Source organism: Hippoglossus stenolepis, chromosome 15, assembly GCF_022539355.2.
Source record: "Hippoglossus stenolepis isolate QCI-W04-F060 chromosome 15, HSTE1.2, whole genome shotgun sequence".
NCBI lineage: Eukaryota > Metazoa > Chordata > Actinopteri > Pleuronectiformes > Pleuronectidae > Hippoglossus > Hippoglossus stenolepis.
Window position 1 is genome coordinate 12638139 of NC_061497.1, and position 23480 is coordinate 12661618.

General features: G+C 41.5%; 3 protein-coding genes across 8 annotated transcripts; 1 reads left to right on the forward strand and 2 right to left on the reverse strand.

The window, feature by feature from the left end:
• The first annotated feature begins 936 nt into the window (after positions 1-936).
• slc25a1a (solute carrier family 25 member 1a) lies at positions 937-5978 on the forward strand. Its single transcript, XM_035178957.2, has 9 exons — positions 937-1342; positions 1871-1978; positions 2086-2185; positions 2949-3087; positions 3177-3261; positions 3381-3485; positions 3622-3737; positions 3812-3885; positions 3972-5978. The coding sequence occupies exons 1-9, from the start codon at positions 1099-1101 to the stop codon at positions 4084-4086; spliced, it is 1086 nt and encodes a 361-aa protein (XP_035034848.1). The 5' UTR covers positions 937-1098; the 3' UTR covers positions 4087-5978.
• An 825-nt stretch (positions 5979-6803) lies between these two features.
• Positions 6804-12118, reverse strand: nle1 (notchless homolog 1 (Drosophila)). Its single transcript, XM_035178956.2, has 13 exons — positions 12002-12118; positions 11214-11375; positions 10248-10468; positions 10029-10108; positions 9848-9924; positions 9664-9761; positions 8863-9055; positions 8611-8746; positions 8442-8488; positions 8157-8359; positions 7842-8001; positions 7686-7756; positions 6804-7594 (listed from the first exon to the last, which is right to left on the reverse strand). The coding sequence occupies exons 2-13, from the start codon at positions 11349-11351 to the stop codon at positions 7582-7584; spliced, it is 1437 nt and encodes a 478-aa protein (XP_035034847.1). The 5' UTR covers positions 11352-11375; positions 12002-12118; the 3' UTR covers positions 6804-7581.
• Positions 12119-13432: 1314 nt separating this feature from the next.
• inpp5kb (inositol polyphosphate-5-phosphatase Kb) lies at positions 13433-22733 on the reverse strand. Of its 6 annotated transcripts, none has more exons than XM_035179383.2 (14): positions 22490-22733; positions 21008-21059; positions 18597-18701; positions 18397-18505; positions 17503-17619; positions 16911-17086; positions 16703-16814; positions 16505-16614; positions 15976-16125; positions 15291-15501; positions 15061-15198; positions 14898-14981; positions 14695-14799; positions 13433-14403 (listed from the first exon to the last, which is right to left on the reverse strand). In XM_035179383.2, exons 1-14 carry the CDS (start codon positions 22716-22718, stop codon positions 14335-14337), a joined length of 1767 nt encoding a protein of 588 aa, XP_035035274.1. In that variant the 5' UTR covers positions 22719-22733; the 3' UTR covers positions 13433-14334. The 6 variants fall into 6 exon arrangements, with proteins under 6 accessions (XP_035035274.1, XP_035035277.1, XP_035035278.1 ...); XM_035179386.2 differs by lacking the exon at positions 15976-16125 and adding an exon at positions 16376-16402; XM_035179387.2 differs by lacking the exon at positions 15976-16125.
• Between the last annotated feature and the right edge of the window lie 747 nt (positions 22734-23480).

Sequence of the window (23480 nt, forward strand, 5' to 3'; positions counted from 1 at the left end):
AGAAAAGAGCTTGCATATATAAGATATTGAAATTTCAGACAGGTAGACAAATATATATACATATACTTCTGCATGGTAGCACATGTAGCCTACCTTGTGCGTAGATAGAAATATCTACATGGACCATGTACATCTAGATATAGGCTAGTATGTCTGAAATTTCCATATCTTGAAAGTATGTTTGTAGATATATAAATATATATCGATGTGTACATGTAGATATACATATACATGTCTGTGTCTGAAATTAAGACCTCATATATGTATGCATGTGTAGACATATCTATGTCTGAATTTTCAATATCGTATATGTAAAACCCTATATATATATATATATATATATATATATATATATATATATATATATATATATATATATATATATATATATAGATGTAGGGATACAGGTGAAAACCGAGTAAATAAATCTACGTTTCTAAATGTGTATTTAATGTTATATCACCAGTATCTTTTCTTTTTTTATTCCATTCATATGTTTCTATATTTTTTATATTTCCGTACACTTAAGTATTATTATCTTTACACTTAAGTACTGCATGTTAAATATTATTACTTACTGATGCCTAGTTTTGACTCTTGCTCCTGTAATATTCCATCTTCCCCATGGTGGGACTAATAAAGGATTATCTTAGCTTTATTGACTGCTCTAGCGCACAACACAGAACCTACAGTATCTGAATGTTTCAAATTGTATTAATTCATCGTTTGCTAAATGCATAAATGATATAACATTAGTGAACCTAAGTGGTCCGAGCAGCAGATTGATTACAGTGGTTGTCAACAGGATCACACCCCTCTGGTCAGACTGGAAATGAGTCTTAACACATCAATGCATCAGCATCCTGCACCTGATTGGTCGACAAAAGTCATGCCTGGTCACATGACGTGAATAATGACAGTATGGCAGCGTGGCGAGCCAATGGCCTGATCCATCACCTGACCGCTCTTTGAATATTGATGCTGCCTCCGCCGCCACGGTCGGCCCGCCCTCCCCGTGTTGTTGTTGTGTGACATTGTCTGACTGGGACCTTCGCCCCAGTAGAGGATCTTCTGGAACCAGCCCCTGAGCGACCAGACATGTCTTCGCTGCTGAAGCCGTTCGCGGTGTGCGAGGGGCCGTGCGAGAGCAGCGGGGGTGTCAGGAGAGGATGCCCGAGTCCGGCTCCGCATCAGCAGCCTCCATTCCAGCGTCTGAGCGCCGCGGCGGGGCCGGGCGGCTCTCTGCCGGCCCACCAGCGCCCGTACCCGGACAGGAGGAACCTGGCGGCGGCTGCGGTCGGGGGGAGGAAAATTACGCATCCCGGGAAGGCTATTCTTGCAGGTGGATTTTGCACGCAGGATCCCCCCCCCCCTTTCATCATAGTCACCTATCGCTTTCTGCACATCGCAGCCTGATCTCCAGTCTGTCGCCCATTAAGGTTATCCATGCAGAACTGGGTCAAAACGCACTGGGCAAGCAGTGATGCTTCAGCAGTTGCATGATGTATTGTATTGTGTCTGTATTTATTCAGCATCATGCTCACATTTTCCTTCTTATTTTAAATATACATACAGATGCTGAAAGTTGTAATGCTGTGTTTTGAATGGAGGCAGGTACATTCAGTAGCCCGGCTATTCTTTCCAGTTCTGCTGTATAGTCACATCAGCATTTATTTTAAACAAAGATCCAGCAGTGAGGTTTCACCAGCATCACTCTGCAGTTAATCCATCTAATCTTTTTTTTTTTTACATATACTGAAATGGAGATGCTGGTTTCTCCTGATCTCACAACATGCACAAACAATTCTGCAGTGAGTCAACAAATCTTGACATGCAGTGCTTCTCTGTCCCCCTCCTCGCCCTCACCCAGGTGGCATCGCAGGAGGGATCGAGATCTGCATCACCTTCCCTACAGAGTACGTCAAGACCCAGCTGCAGCTAGACGAGAGAGCCAACCCGCCGCGATACCGAGGGATAGGTAGGTCACTGGGCCGTGTGTGACTGACTGCTGGGTTGTGTGCTCATCCTCTCCTGGGTTACTCACTCCTGGATGCTGTGTGTGTGTGTGTGTTTGTGTGTGTGCAGGGGACTGTGTGAAGTTGACAGTGCAGGATCATGGACTCCGAGGGTTGTACAGAGGACTCAGCTCGCTGCTCTATGGATCAATACCAAAGTCTGCTGTGAGGTAAAGATGCACACATGACACACAGCAGGTTATTTACTGGATTATGTGTAAGAACACTGCAGCTGCAGTAGTAAAGCACATTTGGCTCCTTCATTCTTTAAGCGTCACGGTTGTAATCCTTTAATTACTTAAACAGTTGACTTGTGTCAAAGCGCCGACTCAGCATTTCTCAGTACTTAAAGTAAAGGCCAGCCAAATGTGAAGGGTTGCAACTAATAAGTCCTGTTAGAATCTATTTATTGTGTTTTTTGTGCAAGTCTTAAGTGTTTGGTCTATAAAATGTAGCAAAACCTTAAGAGCCCACAAGGATCTCCTCTCTGGAGTTGACAGGGCCTTTGCTGTCCAGGCTCCTCATCTCTGGATCTCTCTGCCTGGAGAACTTAGTTACTCAGTATCTTTCTCTAAATCTCTTCCTCAGACTCAGTTTTATCAAATGTCCTATTTTTAACCGTTGAGATTCGATTTTAACAATTTCATATTGTACAATTTGGTGAATCTTGCATCTTTTAACACTGTAAAGCACTTTGTAACTCTGGTTTTGAAAGGTGCTATATAAAACAAGTTATTATTATCAAATAAGTGGTTAAAACATTAACTCCTTAAGGAAACTATGCTACTAATTGCAAACCTATTAATAGCACCATTGAGTCAGTTGTTTGGAGCCAGGAATTTAACAATTAACTATAGATTACAGTTGATTCCATCAAACAAATGTCCACCTATTCTTATCCTTGAATGTGTCTCTCCCCCCTCTTTCTCTCAGGTTTGGCACATTTGAGATGCTCAGCAACCCGATGCGAGACGCCACAGGTCGGCTGGATAACACGCGGAGCCTCTTGTGTGGGTTAGGTGCAGGGATAGCAGAGGCCATCGTGGTCGTCTGTCCCATGGAGACACTCAAGGTCGGTGGAGCTGACATTTGCACATTTCTTTCCAGTGTCTGTTTAATCAACATTGACTTGACTTCAACGGTTTTCCCCTTTTGCTCCAGGTTAAGCTGATCCACGACCAGTGTTCCCTCAGACCTCGTTACAGAGGCTTCTTCCATGGCGTCAGCGAGATTATTAGAGAACAGGGTAAAGACAGCAGCGAATCTAAAAACATTGAAGCAGTTGTTACAAACTCCATCTTTAACTAGCAATTTGTATGTGAATGTGTTGTGCTCCATATTGAAACCTAATCTGTTTGACTGTAGGTGTGCGGGGGACGTATCAAGGTCTGACAGCGACAGTGCTGAAACAAGGAAGCAATCAGGCCATTCGGTTCTATGTGATGAATGCGCTACGAAATTGGTACAAAGGTGAGAAACACTGCAAAACAAAATCCAATGTCTCTCTCCTCTTTTTTTCCCAACGATCCAAGTCCTTTCACTGAAAAAAATCCCACTATCCTCTTTTCACCCTCCATTAATCCAACTCCTGGATTTGGCCTCAAAGGGGATGATCCCAGGCGAGATATGCACCCGATTGTCACAGCGATGTTCGGCGCAACGGCTGGAGCCGCCAGTGTTTTTGGAAATACACCTCTGGATGTGGTGAAGACCAGGATGCAGGTAGGAAGTCCACCCACTGGTGATTCTACTGTCGCCAGGTTTGCCTCTTTTAAGACGCTGGTTTGTTTTTTTAGGGTTTGGAGGCTCACCGCTACAAAAACACAGTGGACTGTGCCTTCCAGATCTTGAAGCACGAAGGACCACAAGCGTGAGTAACCCTGATCCATGGCTTGCATTGTATCAGCTTTCTCTGCTTCAGACAAACCATCTCATCTCACCTTGTACTTCATGCAGATTCTACAAAGGGACAGTCCCCAGGCTTGGCCGTGTGTGCTTGGACGTGGCCATAGTGTTTGTCATCTACGAGGAGGTGGTCAAACTACTCAACAACATGTGGAAGACCCAGTAGACCGACCGCTCAGTGGCAGAGGTTCAGAGGGAAGCACGGAGCAGTGCATCATGCTACGCACAACTGAACACCTCTACTCTAGTTCATACTAGCTCACTGCATTCGCCGAGAACAGATGACACTTCATCTTGAGCAGCTTCCACTCATAAATCAATTCATTTTGCAGGACCTATCTACAATCGGTGATAATAAAGAAGGGAGACTGTCTAGTTGCAGGATAAACAGCTCAGTTTTGCATTTCTCTTTGTCTCTAGTGGTCAGATTTGGGAATAGAGAGGGATCACCTTGTTTTGAAGGAGACAGGAAAGGGAAAGAAGGAAATGAAGTAGGTGATGAGTTATTCTCTGCACCTGACCAAATTGTAGACTCAGTTTGTTGAGTCGTATTACAAGAAAAACAACCTTAGAGTATTTAGAGAAGCAGCACAAAATTACTTGAGTAGATTTCAAGAGGCATTCGTTTTTTTGAATTGTTTTAGCTTTCTATGACTGTTGTTACTGTACATGTTGTAGAGTGACCACTTTGTACTGAAACCATAAATGTGTCTTCTGATTCACTAAGTACTTACTACTTAATACTGAGGGAAGAGCTGGGATGCTACCGGACACTGAACGAGCCTGCTGCAGAACGTTAAAATGTCTGTGCAGTTCCTCAACACATCTCGGTGTTGGAATCGCTTACTTGACCGTGATTGTGGCATCATTGTACTTTAGTACTCACAGTATTTTTGTCGCTGTGTCTTGGTGATGAAGTGTAGATACTGTTCATTTGCGCATTTTATGGCTGCTGCTGACAAACAAGAGTATGGCTGCATGAAAATTGATGCTGCATCCGTCCTGTTACACACTGGCAGTGGCTCACAGGCTTGTTGACACGACACAAACTGGTCTGGAGTCAGTAACTCTCCTGAGTTTCAACCAAACATGACTCAACATTAAAGCATATTGTTGGGATGCAAAAATCATATGTAGCAAAAATATTCACACGCAGTCTTAATAGTAGGAGGTAAGAGTCAGTTTTTGAACTCGTCCACATCCTGGAAAAATGACTAAATTCTAAACATCAATTAAGTTACTGAAGTTTTCAGTAGGTGGTGTGATCTCTACAAATGAATATTTGTACTGTTTTATTTTGGAATATATAACTATTCATATTTATTCATATTCAGTCAGGCTGACTCTTTTGTATTTCCAACCATGTGCTGGTGTGCTGCCGGAAATTTACAAGTGGATCCACTTAACCCCAACCCTTCTCCACACGAGATAACAAGATGGGAAAATGTCCGACTGAGTAAGCCATACGACTCCGACACGCTTGAGCCTTCAGTTGTTTTCTTGCGCTTATTGTTTAAAACATCAGACTGTCCTTTAGTCAAGATTTACGTCACTTGAGTATCTTTTGTTTACATCAAGCTAAAATAAGTATTTTGTACGCTAACTGATGAAATTGTTCATTAGCCATCTTTGAATGCACTTATTCTTGTCTAACATAGTGTTTACATGCATTGAACCCCAGCAGGGGGAACTGAGATGTGTCAGAGGCTTGATAGCAAAGCAAGGATTTTAGTGAGGCTTTTTGTTGACCTAGTTGAATTACACAGCCTCGCACTGAAGCCTTTTATTGCTCTTTGCCAAACTACTTCTAAAATATCTCGCTGCCACTTTGGTTTTATTAACCAAAGCACATTTTTTTTTACAGTGTTACAAACTTTGTGCTTCTGCTTTACTGCTTTGTATAAGCAGGTTAACACCATGTGGACCTCTTTATACAGCATATTCATACTGTGTAGTCATTGCCATTTCAGAAGATCCTGTCAGGGATATTGAATGATTTGAGTTGAAGGAAAACAAACATGTTGGCAAGACATCAATAAAGAATATTGTTAAAAAAAACCTCAGTGCTCAAAGTTTGATTTAGGTCATCAGATGTGGAAACCTCTGAAGAAATAATGTGGTTACATTGATCTCAATATACTTGAACTTAATAAAAATGATTTGAGCGAAGGTAAATGAGATCAATCAGATTAATAAAATGAAGCATTAAATGTTAACAATATGATGGGATGTACTGTGAGGCTGTGTGTGTATGTTTATATGGAATTTGGGGTAAGTTCGGCCTCCAGTAGTGTAGAAAGCGTCTTAAAAAGTATAAGTGATACTTAACATAAATCGCAGCCAACAACTGCTTACTACATAAAGATAGAGTAATGGAGTCCTGAGATGCATGTTTATGTACGTGCATGTGCCCATCAGTGCATGTGTATCCCTCTCAATTTTGGCATGGATCCGGACAAAGGGTATTTTTTTTTATTTCACTTTCTTTGACATTGTGAGATAGGGAGGTTATTTCTTTTTTTTACATTTGCACAGATTTTCTAAGGAGAAATTCATTGCCCTCGATGAAAAACAAATAACAGGCATATTTAGGGAACTGATATATCGTGTTGGCAATTTGAAGGGGACTGTTGGGCCTTGGTGGAAATATGTGCTCAACTGAGACATTCTAGTTTATGTCCGAGATGCTTGTGCAACATCTAGAAGCTGTAAAAAACAAACCAAACCCCCCCAAACATATTTATACCCTTCCCTAAGCATTGGAAATTTAGTATTCAATGATGCATGGAACCTGAACATTTATACGTCGCTGTTATTTATTGTCTTATAGGTTTTAATTTTCTACATAGATCAGTTATGTGAATTAACTGGAAGTGACATAAATGCTGTGATTTAGATTTATTGGTGGTAAATATACACAAAGCAAGTTGGTACAGATTATAAAATGTCTCGTAGCTGGAATGGTGAACCTGGATTTTCCTCACTGATGAGAATCGCATGGTTCAGAGTTGGTGACACTTGGCTTTGCTACAAAAGGCAGAAAATACAGCGGATTGCGGCTTTGCTGACCGCGAGACTGAGGAGATTAAAGGCTGACGGAGCACGGCGAGCTCCGTCTGCATTAACATCACAGAGGAAGGTATTAGCGCTCCCACCTGTCACCTTCGGGATATAGGTCATTTAGTGAAGCTTAAGGTGAGGGAGGGGACAAACATGCTGCTGAGAAATATGTTTCCTAATGTGCAGGTGAAATGTATTCACTTTTAAATACAAGTCCTTGTTTGTGGCTTCTGTATATCCAGTAGGTACATGAACAGTATGTACATGAATATAAATCCTCATAGCACAAATCTGAGATGCAAATACTGAAATCCGCACAGTACAGCTTCTATTTGAAATTATCTTAACGGATGTTTGTTGTGATGAAAAGACCGTCTCCCATTCTTCAGTTCCATTGAGCTGAACACCTTCACACTCATCAGTATTCCCGTGACGTCTGCATTGTGACCAGAGTACAGTTCCTTGACACAATGCATTTGACGGACCGTGTAATAAAGCCAAATGGTGGATTAGGAACAGTCTAGTCACCCTTGCTCCAGCTGTCGGGTTTCTTGACGTTAGAAGATGTGAATCCTCAGCCAGCGTCAGAACAGAGGTCTGACTATCTTCTCCATCTGGGAACACGCACACAAGGTGTTAGGTTAGAGGAAACACTGGTATTTAACGATTAACTAAACCGATAAAGATGTTTGGCATTTCACTTACATTCGGAGACATTTGTCTTTCCCGCCACTGGCCACTCTTTGTCCATCAGGACTCCAGTCCACGGCATAAACCTACAGATACAACAAACATTGCTATTAGGGGAAAAAAATAGAATAAAAACACAACTATCACGATTTCTGTGACATCTTTCCTCACCTCATCAGCGTGGCCAGGCAGGTCCATGTTAAGCTTTCCAGTCTTAACATCCCAAACTTTTAGAGTGCTGTCACTGCTGCCACTGACCAGCAACCTGCTGTCTGCGGACCACGCCACTTGATACACAGATCCCACATGGCCACGCAGGGACATCAAGTACCTGAAGGTAGATAGACAAACAGGCAGAGGAATTATATAGTGATAGACACATTATTAGGCTTACAGCCCCATCATCTGGACAACAGCAGTATTACACACAGATAATTTATGACACCTCGTAAAATGCCAGATGTTGTGGATGAGAGATTTTCTTACTTTCCAGTGCGTCCGTCCCATATTTTAACAGATTTATCGAACGAGGCAGAGGCGAGGAGCCTGGTGTCCGGGGAGAAGAGGACTTCGTTGACCAGAGCGCTGTGGCCTGTCAACCTGGCGAGAGGTTTCTTCTCTTCTGCAGGGTTCCACATGAACAAGGTGAAATCATCCGAGCCGGACACCAAGCGCTCTGAGGCGGAACCCTGCGGCAGAGGAGCAGGAGTAAGGGCACTGATATAAAGTGGACACAGACACATCAATACTTCACAACAGATAATAACTTACCCTGACTTTACTATATCTCTCCAAGGCCTTCTCCTTCAGCTCTTCCACTGGGGGAAAATAATACTTGTTACATGAAAAGAATCCTCCACAGAAACATGTTTTACAGAAAACGTGATTTTTAGATTTGAACAGAAAAAGTGAGTTCACACTTTAAACTCTAAGGCCTTACGTGATCCCTTGAGGTCTTGTGGGTTCACAGTGGCAGTTGCAGGTTCAAAAGCACCAGTGCGCAGAACATAGTCTGTGCTGAGGGCTAGGGTGTTCACCCAGTGGGCATGACCCTGCAGAGTCCTGCACTGGACACCCTGTATCCACAGACACACATTACACACATTATGACTTGCTCTGCCACACAGATATCTCCTCACTCTTTTCTCCTCAATTTTCTCAGTCACACATACACGCATGCACACACACTTACGTCTTCGGCTCTCCAGACTTTGATCGTTCTGTCCTGAGAAGAACTATACAGAAGTCCATCTCCTCCCCACTTCACGCAGGTGACTGACTGAGTGTGTCCAGTCAGGATCTTCTCACAGCGTCCCAACACGGTGTCCCAGATACGTAATGAGCCGTCCTTCGAGCTACTGGCTATGTAACGACACTCTGGGTTACTGAAAGAGAAAGGGAGATAGTGATCAGAAAAACAGTAAATCAGGACAGATCGATTAAAACTAGGGCTGCACAATATTAGGAAAACATGCGATAACGTTGTTGAATATGGCGATATGACTTGCGATAAACATTAACAGTCCTTGGCTACAGATGCAGAGACCATGGACAGCTCAACAGCTGGGATAGGGCGCACAGCCCGGCCACAGCCAGGGAGCACTACTAAGGCCACTGTGTTAATTTGGAGTCTTTTCATACATGTTTGGACCGTGAATAGTACATTTTTTACAGTTTTTAGCGTCTCTGTCTGTAATTTACTGCTCCTCTCTGTGTCTCTATCAGAAGAAAGAGGAGAGAGAGAAGGAGTAGTGAGAGAACATGAACATTTTGAAACTGAAAAACACTGTTTTAATTAGGGTTGCACAATATATCAGAAATGTATTGTCCTTGTGATATCAACGTGCGCGATACACATATCACAATAGACGGCTCAAACTGCAATAGATGGTGTTCCGTGCACCATGCATTCATGCTCTGCATGTCCATATATTTGGCCAAAATAATAGGAGGCGATATACATATGTGAGAAAGGGATGACTTGAGCACTTACAGATGGAGAGGCTCCCAGCACAGCCAGGTGATCCACTTGGTGTGTCCTGTCATAGTCTTCCCAATCTGTGCACCTGTCACTGGATCCCAAAGACAGATCTGCAGAAACACACAACCACAAAAGAATAAATGCATGTTCATGTGACACATCTAACAGAGATCAGATGAGTGTGTTGGAAGCATACCTGACTGTTCTTGCACCCTGAAGCCAGTTTCTTGCCATCAGGTGACCAGGCAATGGTCAGCACCCAGTGAGTGTGTCCTTTAATAAAGCAGAATAAAGCTCAATGTTTTCTTAATTCACTGATTTATCATTTGTATGTTTAAAACATTGCAGATCAAGATGCCCCAAAGTGGAGACTATACCTCTGGCAGTGTGATGAGGCGTCTCAGTTGACAAGTCCCAAAAGCGCACTGTGGTATCACCGGAACCACTAGCCAGATATCTTAAACAAACAAGGACAACTTAATTACCAACATATCTGAGCCTATAAGGTGTGTAAAAAAGATGCTGCTAAATGATAAATCTACAGAACAAAAGACTGTGAAAACAGGCAAAACAAATTCTCTATCAGAGTTACTCACTTGCCAGTGGGGCTGAAAGCAGTTGAGATGACCGCTTCCGTGTGTCCCTGTAGTGTGCTGGTACACCGGGACACAGCTCGGACCCTGAACACAGCCTGGGGCTGGTACACAACTGGAAGGACCTGCTCTGTCTCGATGGCAAGAGCCTTCACACAAGTCCGCAGGTTGGACACCACCTCTGACTCTCCGCGCACAAAAAATGCCAGTGGTACTGGCTCGTCCTACACAAAATGTAACACAAAATGAGACATTCATAAGTGTGGTTAAAACAGAACCCAGTCTTTTTATAGTATATCTAAACTGTTGATTAATTAAATCTGCATTAGCTACTGCAATATTATTACTTGGAATAAGGACTTAACATGGGAAGAGTGAGAACTGTGTTGAAGACTACAACAGGATTAACATATAAGCCTGTATACCATAACTGGGTGGAAGAGGAAATGTACAAGTCCAGACTTCGAAAGACAGGCTTAGATATTTTTAAGGACCCCTCCCACCCAGCTGAAATGTTCCCTTTCCATAAGAGACTGAAATGTTTTAAGACAAGAACACCCAGATTGGAGAATAGTACATATCCCAAAGCTGTCTACCTCCTGAATACCTGGATATAGTACTACAGCACAGTCAGTAGACTTTTACTAAAGGGTAGTAAAGCAGAGTTTTATTTGTAATTGCCCTGGTGCTTGTGTCTTATCTATGCATTTTAGGTGTTGAGTTTTTATTTTTTTTAAACATATTTTGACACTAGTTTTATCATTTCATACTTAATCCCTTTTAAGGGCTGGGATATTATTTATGTGTTTCATACTTATATATTCAGCATGTGTATTTTTTCTTGTTATGTTTGGGTGAGCTCAATGATTCATATATCAATCAACTTATTGATTCTTGATAGACTGGCAGGCTTTCATGTGAACATCACACCTCACGTCCTGCTGAAGTTACATAAAACCACGTGCTTACCTTCTGTAGCAGTGCATTGCAGACCAGTTGGAGTTTGTCTGGGGTGATGTCTAGAGAAACATCGAAAGGTGAACCCAGAATCTCCCCTTCCTCATTCTGAAACTGGATCAGCAGGCGCTCCACGTCCTCACTCCACATCTTCGATCTGGTTTGTATACAACCCTAAGAAAAACAAGAGATTTATTTAGGTGGAGGCATAAACACGTGTTATGTTATGTTGATTTAAAGTTTGTAAATAAAGTGAAGTCTCTTGTGGTGTTTGGGAAACATCTAAATGATACATCAGCAGTCTCTACAAAGACAGAAAAGGTGGACAGACCTTGTTTTAAATGTTAAGGATGGTGGATGGGGACTCCCTTTAAGCCCCAAACCATGACGTTGCCAAAATATAATAAAGATTTTTGCAGAAGTGAATACAGTTCACTACACGATATGGAGTTTTCCTGATTGTCCTGAAGGCAACAGTACAGCTAGCTAAACTAGCTGACAGCATGTTAGTTAGCTTACTAACGCTCATTAAAGTATTAAAGTATCGGCACACAATAGATCCAGGTCTAACATTGTTATCGTAACAATCGGGACCAAGTCGTCCCACATGAACTTAACCCATGAGGTGTTTACTTTGAGCTAACCCAACCAGCAAAGCTAACACCACTAGCCTGCTTGCTAGCTAGCATTTCAGACACGTTTTTAGCAGGGAGCACGTGACCCTAAGAGAACCGTCACCTGTTTACACAACAGTTTCCAGGTTTGTATGATATCACGTTAGCTTATAACTCAAACTTTACCTTCAGAAACGCAGCGACGTGCTAACACTCTCCACGTGTGAAGCACCGAAGAGCCTTTAAGTGACAGATGCCCCGGAGGTAGTAGTACTCAAGTGAGGGGACGGAATCTCGCAATGGATTATGGGAGAGCAAACTAGCAAGAGGTTGTCGGTGGTTTACCTGTTTGCGCATCTTTATCTTTAGTAATGTTTCGGTAACTTTTTCTGCGCGCTATTTCTACGTCAAGTTTCAGGTAAAGGCGCAAGCACGAAGAATAAGGACGCGTCATGGAGGATGTGGCCTCGAGTTAGGTCTGCTCCTCTGAGGGGTTTTCTGACCGATCAAAGTGAGAGAAGAGAGAGAAGTTTAAACTGATCAGATCTTTCCTGAGAAGATATCAACCAGAGATCGAGTCCAGCTGTTCCTTTTGTAACAGTTCATATTAAACTGTTCATACAGAAACGTTTTGTTTCAGATTTGTCTTCTTGCTTTAAGGATGTATTATAAGATTGATAGTGAAGGTAATTTCTTTATGATATATGTTTCTTTGTAATGGGTAAATACCACATTCACAAATGTCAATTCAGTGGCTCTAAACCTAGACTATACAGAGAGAGAACTGTTCTTTTTTTAAAAATAATTCCTTGGTTTATGAATTATTTTAGACAAGTATCCCTGGACCATTTGTTTTCGATCCTTTGTTAAGCATTTCATGTGTCGATATGTTGTATGTATGTTTTGGATTCTGTCTTTGATAAATACAATTATTTAAAAAAACAGAAGAATAAAGAAAGAAATTAGATTAATTTTTTTATTTTTTGTCTATCCTCATAGCTATATAAATATTAATATGGTCGACATATATGATTCTGTGTGTTTTGAAAAGCACCAAAAGTCTTCACTTGATTGAACACATGTAGGTTTTTTTTAACAAGAAATATAAAACATAACAATGTTTATAACAGTTTACATGTTTTATGTCAAATTTGCTATAGACAGTCACTGAATTACGTGATATGGAATAAATATTAAAACAATCTAAACCTGTCCAATTTCTGTCCACGATCATTTACTTATTAGACAACTTTTTTCATAATTATGAAAATTGTTTTGCAATTATTTCGTAATCATGGAAGTGAAAGTTGCCAGACACGAAAGATATTATTAGGCCATGATATCATTTCTGAATATTTTTTCTTCTGTGAATGCAATGTGCTTCCGTAGAGGAGAGAAATATCCTTGTTTATCCATTAAGCAAAGCCAAATCTTGTCTTTCCTTGCAAGCTCCAGATGCACAGTTAATCCCTGAAATGTAGACTATACATAAAAACTGAAAAGCACCTGTTGAGATGTGAATAGAGCTGCTGATCATTTAGATTCAGAACATTTAAAAACTTACTGGAAGCAAGCACTTCATTTTCATTACCAATAAACCAAAAATTCAAATACATATCAGGGTTAGTTTCTGTTGTTGTGATATTAATCACACACACAAACTATTTATCAGTCAACCAAATATACACAACTTCACTACAACACACAGAAACATTTCTTTTCTTTGTCCTTGACAACAATCATTTTCGCATTGGAATCGAAAAGACATCATGCAATTTGACTGAAGTGAGAAACTACAGTGAAGTTCAGAGAAAGATATATATTTGAAATATTAAAATCATAGGTCAATTTAAAATATAAATCTATTGCGATTGATGTTCACTACCTTATACTCAGTCATGATACACACACGTTTTATATTACCACACAGATAATGGCTCATAAAGAAATATATGACTCAAAACACCTCAGTGTGAAAGTCCACATCAACCTTTCATGTTCTTCAGGGGATTCATGTGTACATTATATTTTGAATCTTTCTCCCATCTTCCTTATTCCACCCCAACAAATTAGGGTCTAATAGCTGCTGCAAACAATTGATAGCAAGACAGCCTCCTCCTGTATTACAATAAACGGCTAAATGATTTATATTGTTCCATATGATTGACAGGTCATTCTGCACGACTTTCAAAGAACAAACTTAAGCACACCTTTTGCTTTTAAATGAACTGTGTCATTTGACATGTTTATTACTGTATTTTCTACTCTAACAGGCATAAACTCATAACAGCAGTTAAGGAACTGTTCCAGCAAGAGTGAATCTGACTTAAAGTGAATTCCTAACACGCAAAATTCGACAACAACTCAAGTTTCCAGTACACGTGATGGCAGTTAGAGTCGGCTTATCCAGTACAAGATTGTATCCGTGTATCCAGTTGATCATGAGGCATTTGAAAGTTCGGTTCTTTGTAGATTTGCTGGCGAGAGGAACACGATGTGGCACTGTGGTGACTTTGTTCTTATTTGTTGATCCCGTTGATGCCCTCAGGAACCAGGCCCTCCATTACAGCACGCTTTGACTCCAGGATCTGCAAGACCAAAACCAAGATGGGATCCTTAAACCAACCAGCCCACTGCCATGCTCACTTACTACTGAAAATACAATGGCCTCAATAAGATCTGCCGTAACTCGCCTGTAAAGAGCAACGTTTATGTATAGTTTTTCTTGACATAGGAAATTCTGTTATATGTTTATTACTGGAGCCATATTTAGCCTCCATCTATTTCTGTCATTATTCTAAGAGTGAATATTAATTACTTAAAAATACAACTATTATGTCAGTGGAGAAATGATAATAAGTAACTGAGAGATGACTCACCTGGAAGTTTGAGCTAAGGCCAAGGATGCTTTGCATGTTCGTGCTGTAGTAACCCAAAACATACTGTCCACCGAGCAGAGGGATCTCATCCTTATCCACAGATATCTGCAACCACAACACACACGTGTCTGATAATGAAGCCTGCACTCATAACTTATTTTCATTATAAACAGTATAATTCAAAAGCCTCATTTGTAATTTACCTGTATGACTTCATTTATCTCTGGCAGCTCGTTCTCCCTCACCCAAACAAAGGTCTCATAGTCGGACGCACTCTTGAATCCAACCTGCAGGACATAAACCTCTTGAGTTCAGATCTGTCTTATATCATTGGTTTTCTTTTGCCATATATGTTGTTCTCAGTACCTTGTACAGGCCGATCCAGTCCCATGTGGAGGACATGAAGTCCTCTTGGACGGTGTAGGTAAGAACTGCATCCTGGTCGGCGCTCCATACACCCACAGGAGAGATGTGCACCATCGGCGTGTCAAAGCATTTCCTCAGCTGATGGAACAACAAGAGGAGGATGAGTTTTGACAATGAACAAAAAAAACTTCACTTAGTGGTAGTATTTGAATGAAAAAGGCAAACTTCACCTCCAGGCTGAAGGTTGCAATGACAGGCTTGTGGTCACTGACTCCATAGCTCATATCACTGGTGTACTTATCCTGGGTGACCATGATTGGATATTCATCTTGTCCATCGTCGGTACAAGTCGATGCTTTCTCATCATCCTCCGATGGCAGGTCTTTGGGTTTGATGCGCCAGAGGATCCGATCTGTCCAAGCTGGTTTCCTCTTCTTGCCACTGAGCAACGCAAAGACAAGTGTTGGTACCACAGGCTGAAAAATAATTCTCTGTTTCTAACGGTTTCCACATGTGTCAAGTGTCCGTTTCAACCTAACTTGCAATTCTTATTCTCATACAGAAATATTGGAAACAAAAACCAGACACACACACATGCGATGCAGAGCTGTGAAGAAATGACAGATGAGCGTGGACAATACCATTTGACAAATAGCTTATGTCTATTCACTTTCACTATAAAAAGCAACACATACATTATGCAGGAACAAACAGTGGGGTGCTGGGTGCAGGAGGGAGCGGCCTCCGGTCTCATGAATTTGCAGATCACGTCTGAAATTCATCGTGGTGATTAGTTTACTAAACCCCTTTTTGTCTTGTCATTTACATCAGTGTCTCCACTTTGTGAGCGTAGGTTTTTGTGATTATACAACCTATCCTATGTAAATAACAGGGCATGTCTATGGAGACACCCACCTTGGCGGGTCTAGCTCCCTGTACCAGGCCCCCAACCAGACAGAGAGCAGCCCCCATGTGAGGGAGGTGAGGAGGAAGAGGAGGGTGGTGCTGCAGCGCTGCAGGGGCCTGGGTCTGTACATGGTTAGAGGCAGCGCCACAGTGCTCTTTCTGAGAGAGACACATACACGGTGCTCATGTCAAGAACGGATATGACTCACAGAAGGAGCTGCTCCCAATTGCATCTAAGCATCAGGGTTCACTGCGTTTGCTGCTTAGGTTTTCTGTCTGCGTGTCTCAGGGGGTGCATGTTAAATATCAACCGAAGATGTGGCGGCTAAAGCTTTGGGGAAAAAGGACAGATGGTGCAGAGACTAAGAAATAAGGGAACGTGGGGCATGCAACACAAAGGGAGTCTTACTTAAAACCAAACCATGTCTTCGGAGAGCTGTGCAAAAAATTCAAATGGGAAGAGGAGCACGGATAAAGTTTGGATGCATGTTTGAAATGTGTGTGTCTGTTTTGGCGACTTGCTAGAAGCTCAGGTTACCTGGTATCATAGGTGTCAGAGTTGCGGGCAAACTTGTAGGTGGGTTTAAAATTCAATGGGCCTTCCTCAAATTCCTGCAGGAACGCTTCCTTCTTCTTCATCATCAAGAGCTGCAAAAACATGACAGACGTTGGCGAGTGAGAATTATAGTGTTTGTGCGTGAGTGTGAGTGTGCTTGTGCTCATTTTGGCACATCACCTGGTCCTTGCTCCACAGCAAATTAAGGCGTCCACTGTTGATGGACGAGCGGAGGAAGTGCAAGCCGTGGTCTGCAATACGGAAGTTCAGGTCGCCGAACCAGAACACCACCCTGTGAGAGAGAGAGAGGGATGGAGCCACGTTTTTACCTGCTTTCCAACAACCCCTCTTTGCATATGTTCCACAGTGCAAGTGTGCGTGCGCTGACTTGTGGTCCAGCACGTTTGGGCTCTCGCTGATGTCAAAATCTTGCGTCTCCAGGATGTACTCAAACTCGTCGACGCGCTGCAGAGCGTAGTTCATGTGGGCTGCTAGGTGGCAGTTGAGGAAGCACACCATGTGGCCGTAGAAAGAAAAACGCACGGACACTCCTCCTTTATTACCCTAACACAGACAAACAGAGGAGGGGGAATGTACAGGAGTATGTGAAGTAGATCACAATGTTTCATGAATCATGAATACAGAATTATAGTATCTTTACGAACACTAATTAATTCCCATTTTTCCATCAATTCTCGATCAAATAAAGTTTTTCCTTTAACTTGAATCATGCATTCGACCATTTGTATTGGAGGTGTTTGCCTCGGATGTACCAGATCCAGCACTGAGTGTTCTTTGTTTGAGATTTCATTCAGTCAAAGCTGTTGATGTTCCACTAAACAAACACAATAGGCCTTTCATAGTGTCTTTAAACTCCACCGCATCTCATGCTAGTGGGATTCCTGGTGTGCAGGGTTTAACCGTGTTGTCGTCATCTCTATGGCTTAGGGCTAACCAGCGCTCGCCTTGTGATTTCCTACCCAGTAGCCGAAGATGCCGGTGCGAGTGTACGTGGTCTGGATGTCTCGGATGTAGGGGAGGTGGACTTGTTTGGCGAAAACCAGGAGCAGCAAGCCCTGCATCCTCACTGATGTCACCTAGATAGATAGATAGATAGATAGATAGATAGAGAGAGAGAGAGAGAGAGAGAGAGAGAGAGAGAGAGAGAGAGAGAGAGAGAGAGAGAGAGTTTTGTTCAGTTTCATTATTGTATTTATGATAACATGTAAATGCAGTAGGACTTCAGTTATTAATTCATGTTATATATGTTACTAACCCTAATTGGTATATGAGACACCAAACACTACAGGCGCAGTGATCAATTACAAAATAAAGTATTGTTTTACAACTCGGTCTTCAACGAAAGCGAGACTAAATTTTTGGTATATATTGTTCATACATTTTTCATATATTCTCGTAGACACCAGAGAACATTACAATAAGAAAAATCTTACTCATTCTCAATTTCACAACAAAGTCTGGAGTACATTTTTTTTTTTAAATGTTTGTGGTTCTGAGTTTAACATTTTGAGTTTTGGGGATTTCATTGTATTTGGATGTATCCTTAATGTAAATTTTGTTTTGTTCTTAAATTGAGGATTTTTGAGTTGTTCTTCAGGTAGTTTATTTAAAAACAATTGCAATAAAGACACCCAAATACAATGAAATGCAAAAAAACTCACAATATGTGAACATAGTGTTACAAGTGATATAACCCAGTACAAGCTATTGTTTTATTATTGTTATTTTTTACAGTAGGGCCCCAGGTTAGTATTATTTATACCAGTTGTTCACCTCCCCTGATTTCCTCACACTTTTTTACTTATATCAGCCCACACACTAGTTTCCCTCTTCCTGCCTTTGTCTCCTCTCACCTTGATGAATCCTCTGGGGGCCAGCGTGTCCATGAAGACGTGGCTCCAGGAGTCCTCCACCAACAGGTCTGAGATGAACCTCACAGGCGAAGAGCTCACCTCCTGCAGGCTGACACACACATACACAACAATGTATGACCATTACTGGCATACTGTCGTTGTTTCAAATTAAGTGCCAGGTTCCATATTTTGTTGCTGACCCAATCACATAGAGATCTGTGGGGGGTTGGACATCCAGCTGCAGCAAAGAGGTGATGTCTTCAGGAGGCTCTGCTGTGGCCACGTTCCAGGTCACCATGTGCATCCTGGAAGTTTTGGGTTTTGGTTAATGACAGTAATTAATCAAAGTGATGAAAATACAGAAAATAAAAAATATCCATTAGATAAGGTCACATTTCCTTCAAATTCAAATAACATTTGTGTGAATATTTTTACATGACTTGGAAAAATAAAGTAGAGGCATTAAAAATGGATCCATTGTGCATGTGTCAACATGTGTCAACCTGAATGCGTCTGTGGGAATGTAGCTTCCACAGAGCTGAAACGCCTCGTCCAGAGAGCGGGACACCTCCTCGCTGGCCTCGTCGTCAGAGCTCAGGTCCTCGATGCAGATCAGCAGCTGGGCCAGACGCTGGCGGAGGAGCACCTTGGACCTCGAGCCCTGAGATGCAGAGCTGCTCATGCTGTCTGAGCGCAAACGCAGGCTGCCTGTGAAGGTGTCCATCTTTGGATATTAGACTGAAAATAAGGTCTTCCTGATTTGAGCTTTGTTACCTCTCTGTCCTATAAGTTATTTTGGATTGTTCAAATAAAAACGCTTTATTGGAAACGAGCAGAATCCAGTGAACGAAATGCTCTTGGCTTGATTCCTCCTCAGACTTCTCTAGTTGGTTTGTTTGCAGCCATTTGATGAGAGAGGCCTTCGTTCTGCTCAGACCAGTGGAAGTAACGTGAATCGTTCCCCCCCCCCGTTCGTCAAATCTCTCTGCAGGTGCTTCAGGGAGCTTCTGTTTCAGGTCCTCCAAACTGACCAGGATGAAAGAATACTCTGCGCCTCTGTGTTGGTGTAATCCTTTCTGTGGCAGAGTCCGGTGTGATCAGGCAGCGATGGAGCAACGATTCACAAAGCAGTGGGGTCGACTCAGGAATGTGGGCAAGAACGAGTCCGATTTGGACCATAATCGCTGGCATGTGAATGTGTGTTTGTCCTTGAGTCACAGGGGGATAGAAGAGGAGGACCAGGGGCTGATCCTCCATCCTTGCGGGTACTTTTGCAAGACTTGAGTAACCGTTCAGATCTCTAAGAGGTTTACTCAACCAGCATTCTCCCCATCAGCTGAGTACACTTACCACTGCGCCGCAGTTACAGCCGTGTATTAGTGACGGGACATCAGTGCACAATAGCATTAGCTTCTTTTGGCCTCAATCCAGCCCCTCCACATGTAGGTGAAAGGTTATCTTTGTAAACCCAGATTGAGGTGGGGGTTAAACGGAGTTGATGCGGCTCTGACACAGATGCCTCATTTCTTTATATAATAGTTTTATCTAATTTTATTTTTGCGGCACAGTCAGTAGTGGACGAATTTACATAATGGATTTGGAAGGTCATAATACATGAAGCAATCAGTGACTCTGAATATTTACCCTAATGCGTAAATTTATATTTAGACGCTTTAAGATTTCAAAACCATGAATGTGGATAAGACTTTCAGCTGTAGGTGAGACGTTTAGTTTCAGAGTTTAGTAGCCAGAATTAGAAAATGTGTCGCTCTGTGAACAATGACTGGGATTAGAAACTGTGAGAAAGTTCAATCAAGCCTCTTACTCTTTATAGACTCTGTTTATTCTTTTTATTAATTAGTAATTATTCATTTTAATTCGACCTTTTATTTTATTAAGGGATTAAATTCCTTATTTGTTTTAGTTTTTTTTGGCAAATTTGCTGCCATCAATGATTGACAACATATTAAAACAAAAAATGTTTTGCCTTCAGACATTGAATATCTGATTCTGACACTGTGCACTGAATCACAAAGCATTATTAAATTTAATTACTGATAGCATTTAACGAATTCATTTAAAAAACATATTTATATGAGTAATCAATGTCAGTGTTTTCACTGTGGCGGACAATAGTGTATGATGAAAAAGAAAACAGCAGTGGAAATGAGCTTGGAGAAAATACATAAAGTGCTAATCTTGGGTGCCCCAGTTCTCCCTGTCACACCATGTAACAGTGTCACATGAAGAGAATTAGGACACATTCTTTAGCAAGCAGAAGTGTTAAGTGGATAACAGACGGGGGTTCACTGGTCCAGTGAGAAATGACGAAGTGGAGACTGTTTCAGATTTATCACGGAACCCTGAAAAGACTATATTTGGCTTAAATTTGTACTAGTTAGGCAACTGTACAGGAGGGTCCCAGCGTCTTTTTCTGTACTCACGTATACAGCCTGTTCTGCCTAAAGTCTGTGCTTTCTATCACAATTACTTTCATCGCTACTTTCTCTCTGTTGTTTCTAGAAGAAGAAGAAGAAGAAGAAGAAGAAGAAGAAGAAGAAGAAGAAGAAGAAGAAGAAGAAGTGGGAGAAAAGGTGAATGTTGATCTTACCTGCACTTGTCCCTCCCACCACTTCGAAATCTTCCAGTGCTCATTTCCTCCCCTGCAGATACACAAACACACACACGTGCCCAAACAAATTGAGAACAAACAGGACACACATAAGCACAATAATAGAGCTAGAGCCCAATAAATCAGACAAAAGCCGAACCTGACCGGGATGCCTGAAAGCCATTTCTGAAATGGCTTTGTAATCATGTCAAATCACGCTTAACTTCCTCCACCTGAAAGTGACAGTGCCCTGAAGGTCACATGTAGAAGCACATTTTTTTTACACAGATTTAGTTATAGTGGAAGAAAAGGTTCCTGATGTTTTAAAGAGATTTTATTTTTATACTTTGTCCGTGATAAATATTTGGCTGTGGGGTCATACAGCTTATTGGCCAAAAAGTAAAAGGTCTCAGAGAAGAACACTGCAGAATGTCAATATATGATATTCATTTAAATATTTAGAAAATGACCATGTGGTTGTCTTCCATTAAAATCCATATTGGAAAAGCCAGTATCTTGAGGCTTTTGCACCATAGACCATTTTGACAGGCTGATTACAGAAAAACCAAAGTTTACAACATTATTGATTAATTTCCAATGGGCACATGCAAACACATTCTTTTGTCGTTTGTGATGACATTGTGTTAAAGTTGCATTAATTGGTGTTTTGACCACTTGGGGGCAGCATAGCAAGCTGCAAACAGTAACAGTAGACAGTTTAACGACATTGGCATTAACTAATGTTTCTGGCCACTACAGAAATGTAACAGTCACTCACCTCAGTTCTGTTTATGTCCCAAAAAAAGAAATACCTGAAAAAACTATGTGGCTCTTTAACTGCTAAATGCTCCACTATGTTTGCATGCTAGCAAGTCGCTAAGGCTAACATATATTTTGACATATTGATGTCACTGTCAATATAAACATTGTTTGGTAAACTTTTAGTCAAACTGACATTTGCATAAACCCTGATCACCTAAACCTTAGCGCCACAATGGGGACCAGTTTTTAGGGACACACCGGCGAAAGATGAGTGATGGTTAATAGGTTTTTTTTTCTACACACACACACACACTAACACTGGTACTCCGTAAGTGGATTCTATAAAGGCTGGCATGTTTTGGTTTAAAAGTAACACAATGGTTCCAATCATTTGTCTCAAATGTAACCCATCATTTTCTATATCTGTTCGATTTTTGGATTGATTGTCCAGTCTTAAAAACTGTGTTCTTCGAACCCTGAAGGACAGTCCTACCTGTTTCTGACCTTTAAGTTCTCAAAGCTTTGAACATCAACTGAAGTCTTTTAATGTGACAATTTAATCTTCAAGAAGATCATTACCCTCTAATTTATTTATGAAGATGTTTAATCTGGTGTAATCAAGCCATGGTCTTAACATTTTTTTAAATGTGTTTTTTTCCTTCTTTCTTTTCAAGAACCTGCTGAAAATAAACCCCCACCATCATCGATTCAGGGCAGTACCTTTATCAGTGTCTCTCTCTTGTGGTGTCGGGAAGAAGCCGCAGACCCCCTGGGCACAGATGACGAAGATCTCCAAAGGGGAGTCGAGGGACTGGATCTGCTTTCCAATGGTGAGTCCCGTTGTTTGACTGTTTCTTCTCTTTTCCGTTGCCTTTACTTTGCGCTCTGCTGTTCCCCTCCTGAGTGCAAGGTCCCACACACAACCTGCTCTGGACTTAAAGCGGAACATCGGATCAAGCTTATTATCCCAGGTTGGCCAACAATCCAGTGAGAAAGTATTATCTTATTCTTGAATGGACACGTTTGTTTATCGAATGTCACCATGACGCACGGTGTTTTTTGCATTAAAGCCCTCTTTGTATGTTCATAAATAATCCCTCACTTTCTTAACATATGGAATGTGTTGGGTGCTCAGCATCGCTCTTTGTGCCATTTCAACGTAAATACAGCAAAAAACCTAGAACTTCTCTTAAAGGGCAATGATTCTGGACAATTCAGTCATGGGGAATAGTATAAATATTAGGTTTGAACATCTAACAATGCATGCTGGGAGAGCTGTTAATAAGCTAGTGTTGTTTTCAAAACTTAATTCAATGAGTTGAGCAGCAGTTGAGAAAAAAGAGGTGAAGATTATACATGCTGGAGTGATGTAAAAAAAATAAAACATTTACACATTTGAATGACCTTTAAAACACTTAAGCTAATGAGAAACAATTAATTGATTCCACAAAATCAATCCCCCCCCCCCCATGTGTGGGTTTTCTCCAGGTGATCCAGCTTCCACCCACAGTTCAGAGACATGCAGAGGGTTAGATTAATTAGAGACTCTAAATTAGCCATGAGTGTGAATGTTTGTCTCTGTATGTTGACCCTGCGATACGCTCTCGACATATAGAGACACTCACGTTTAAACAAACAGGCATTTCAATGTTTCAAATCAACCTAAACTGGATGCCTTTATTGTGGGAAGCCGGAGTACACTCTGAGAAAA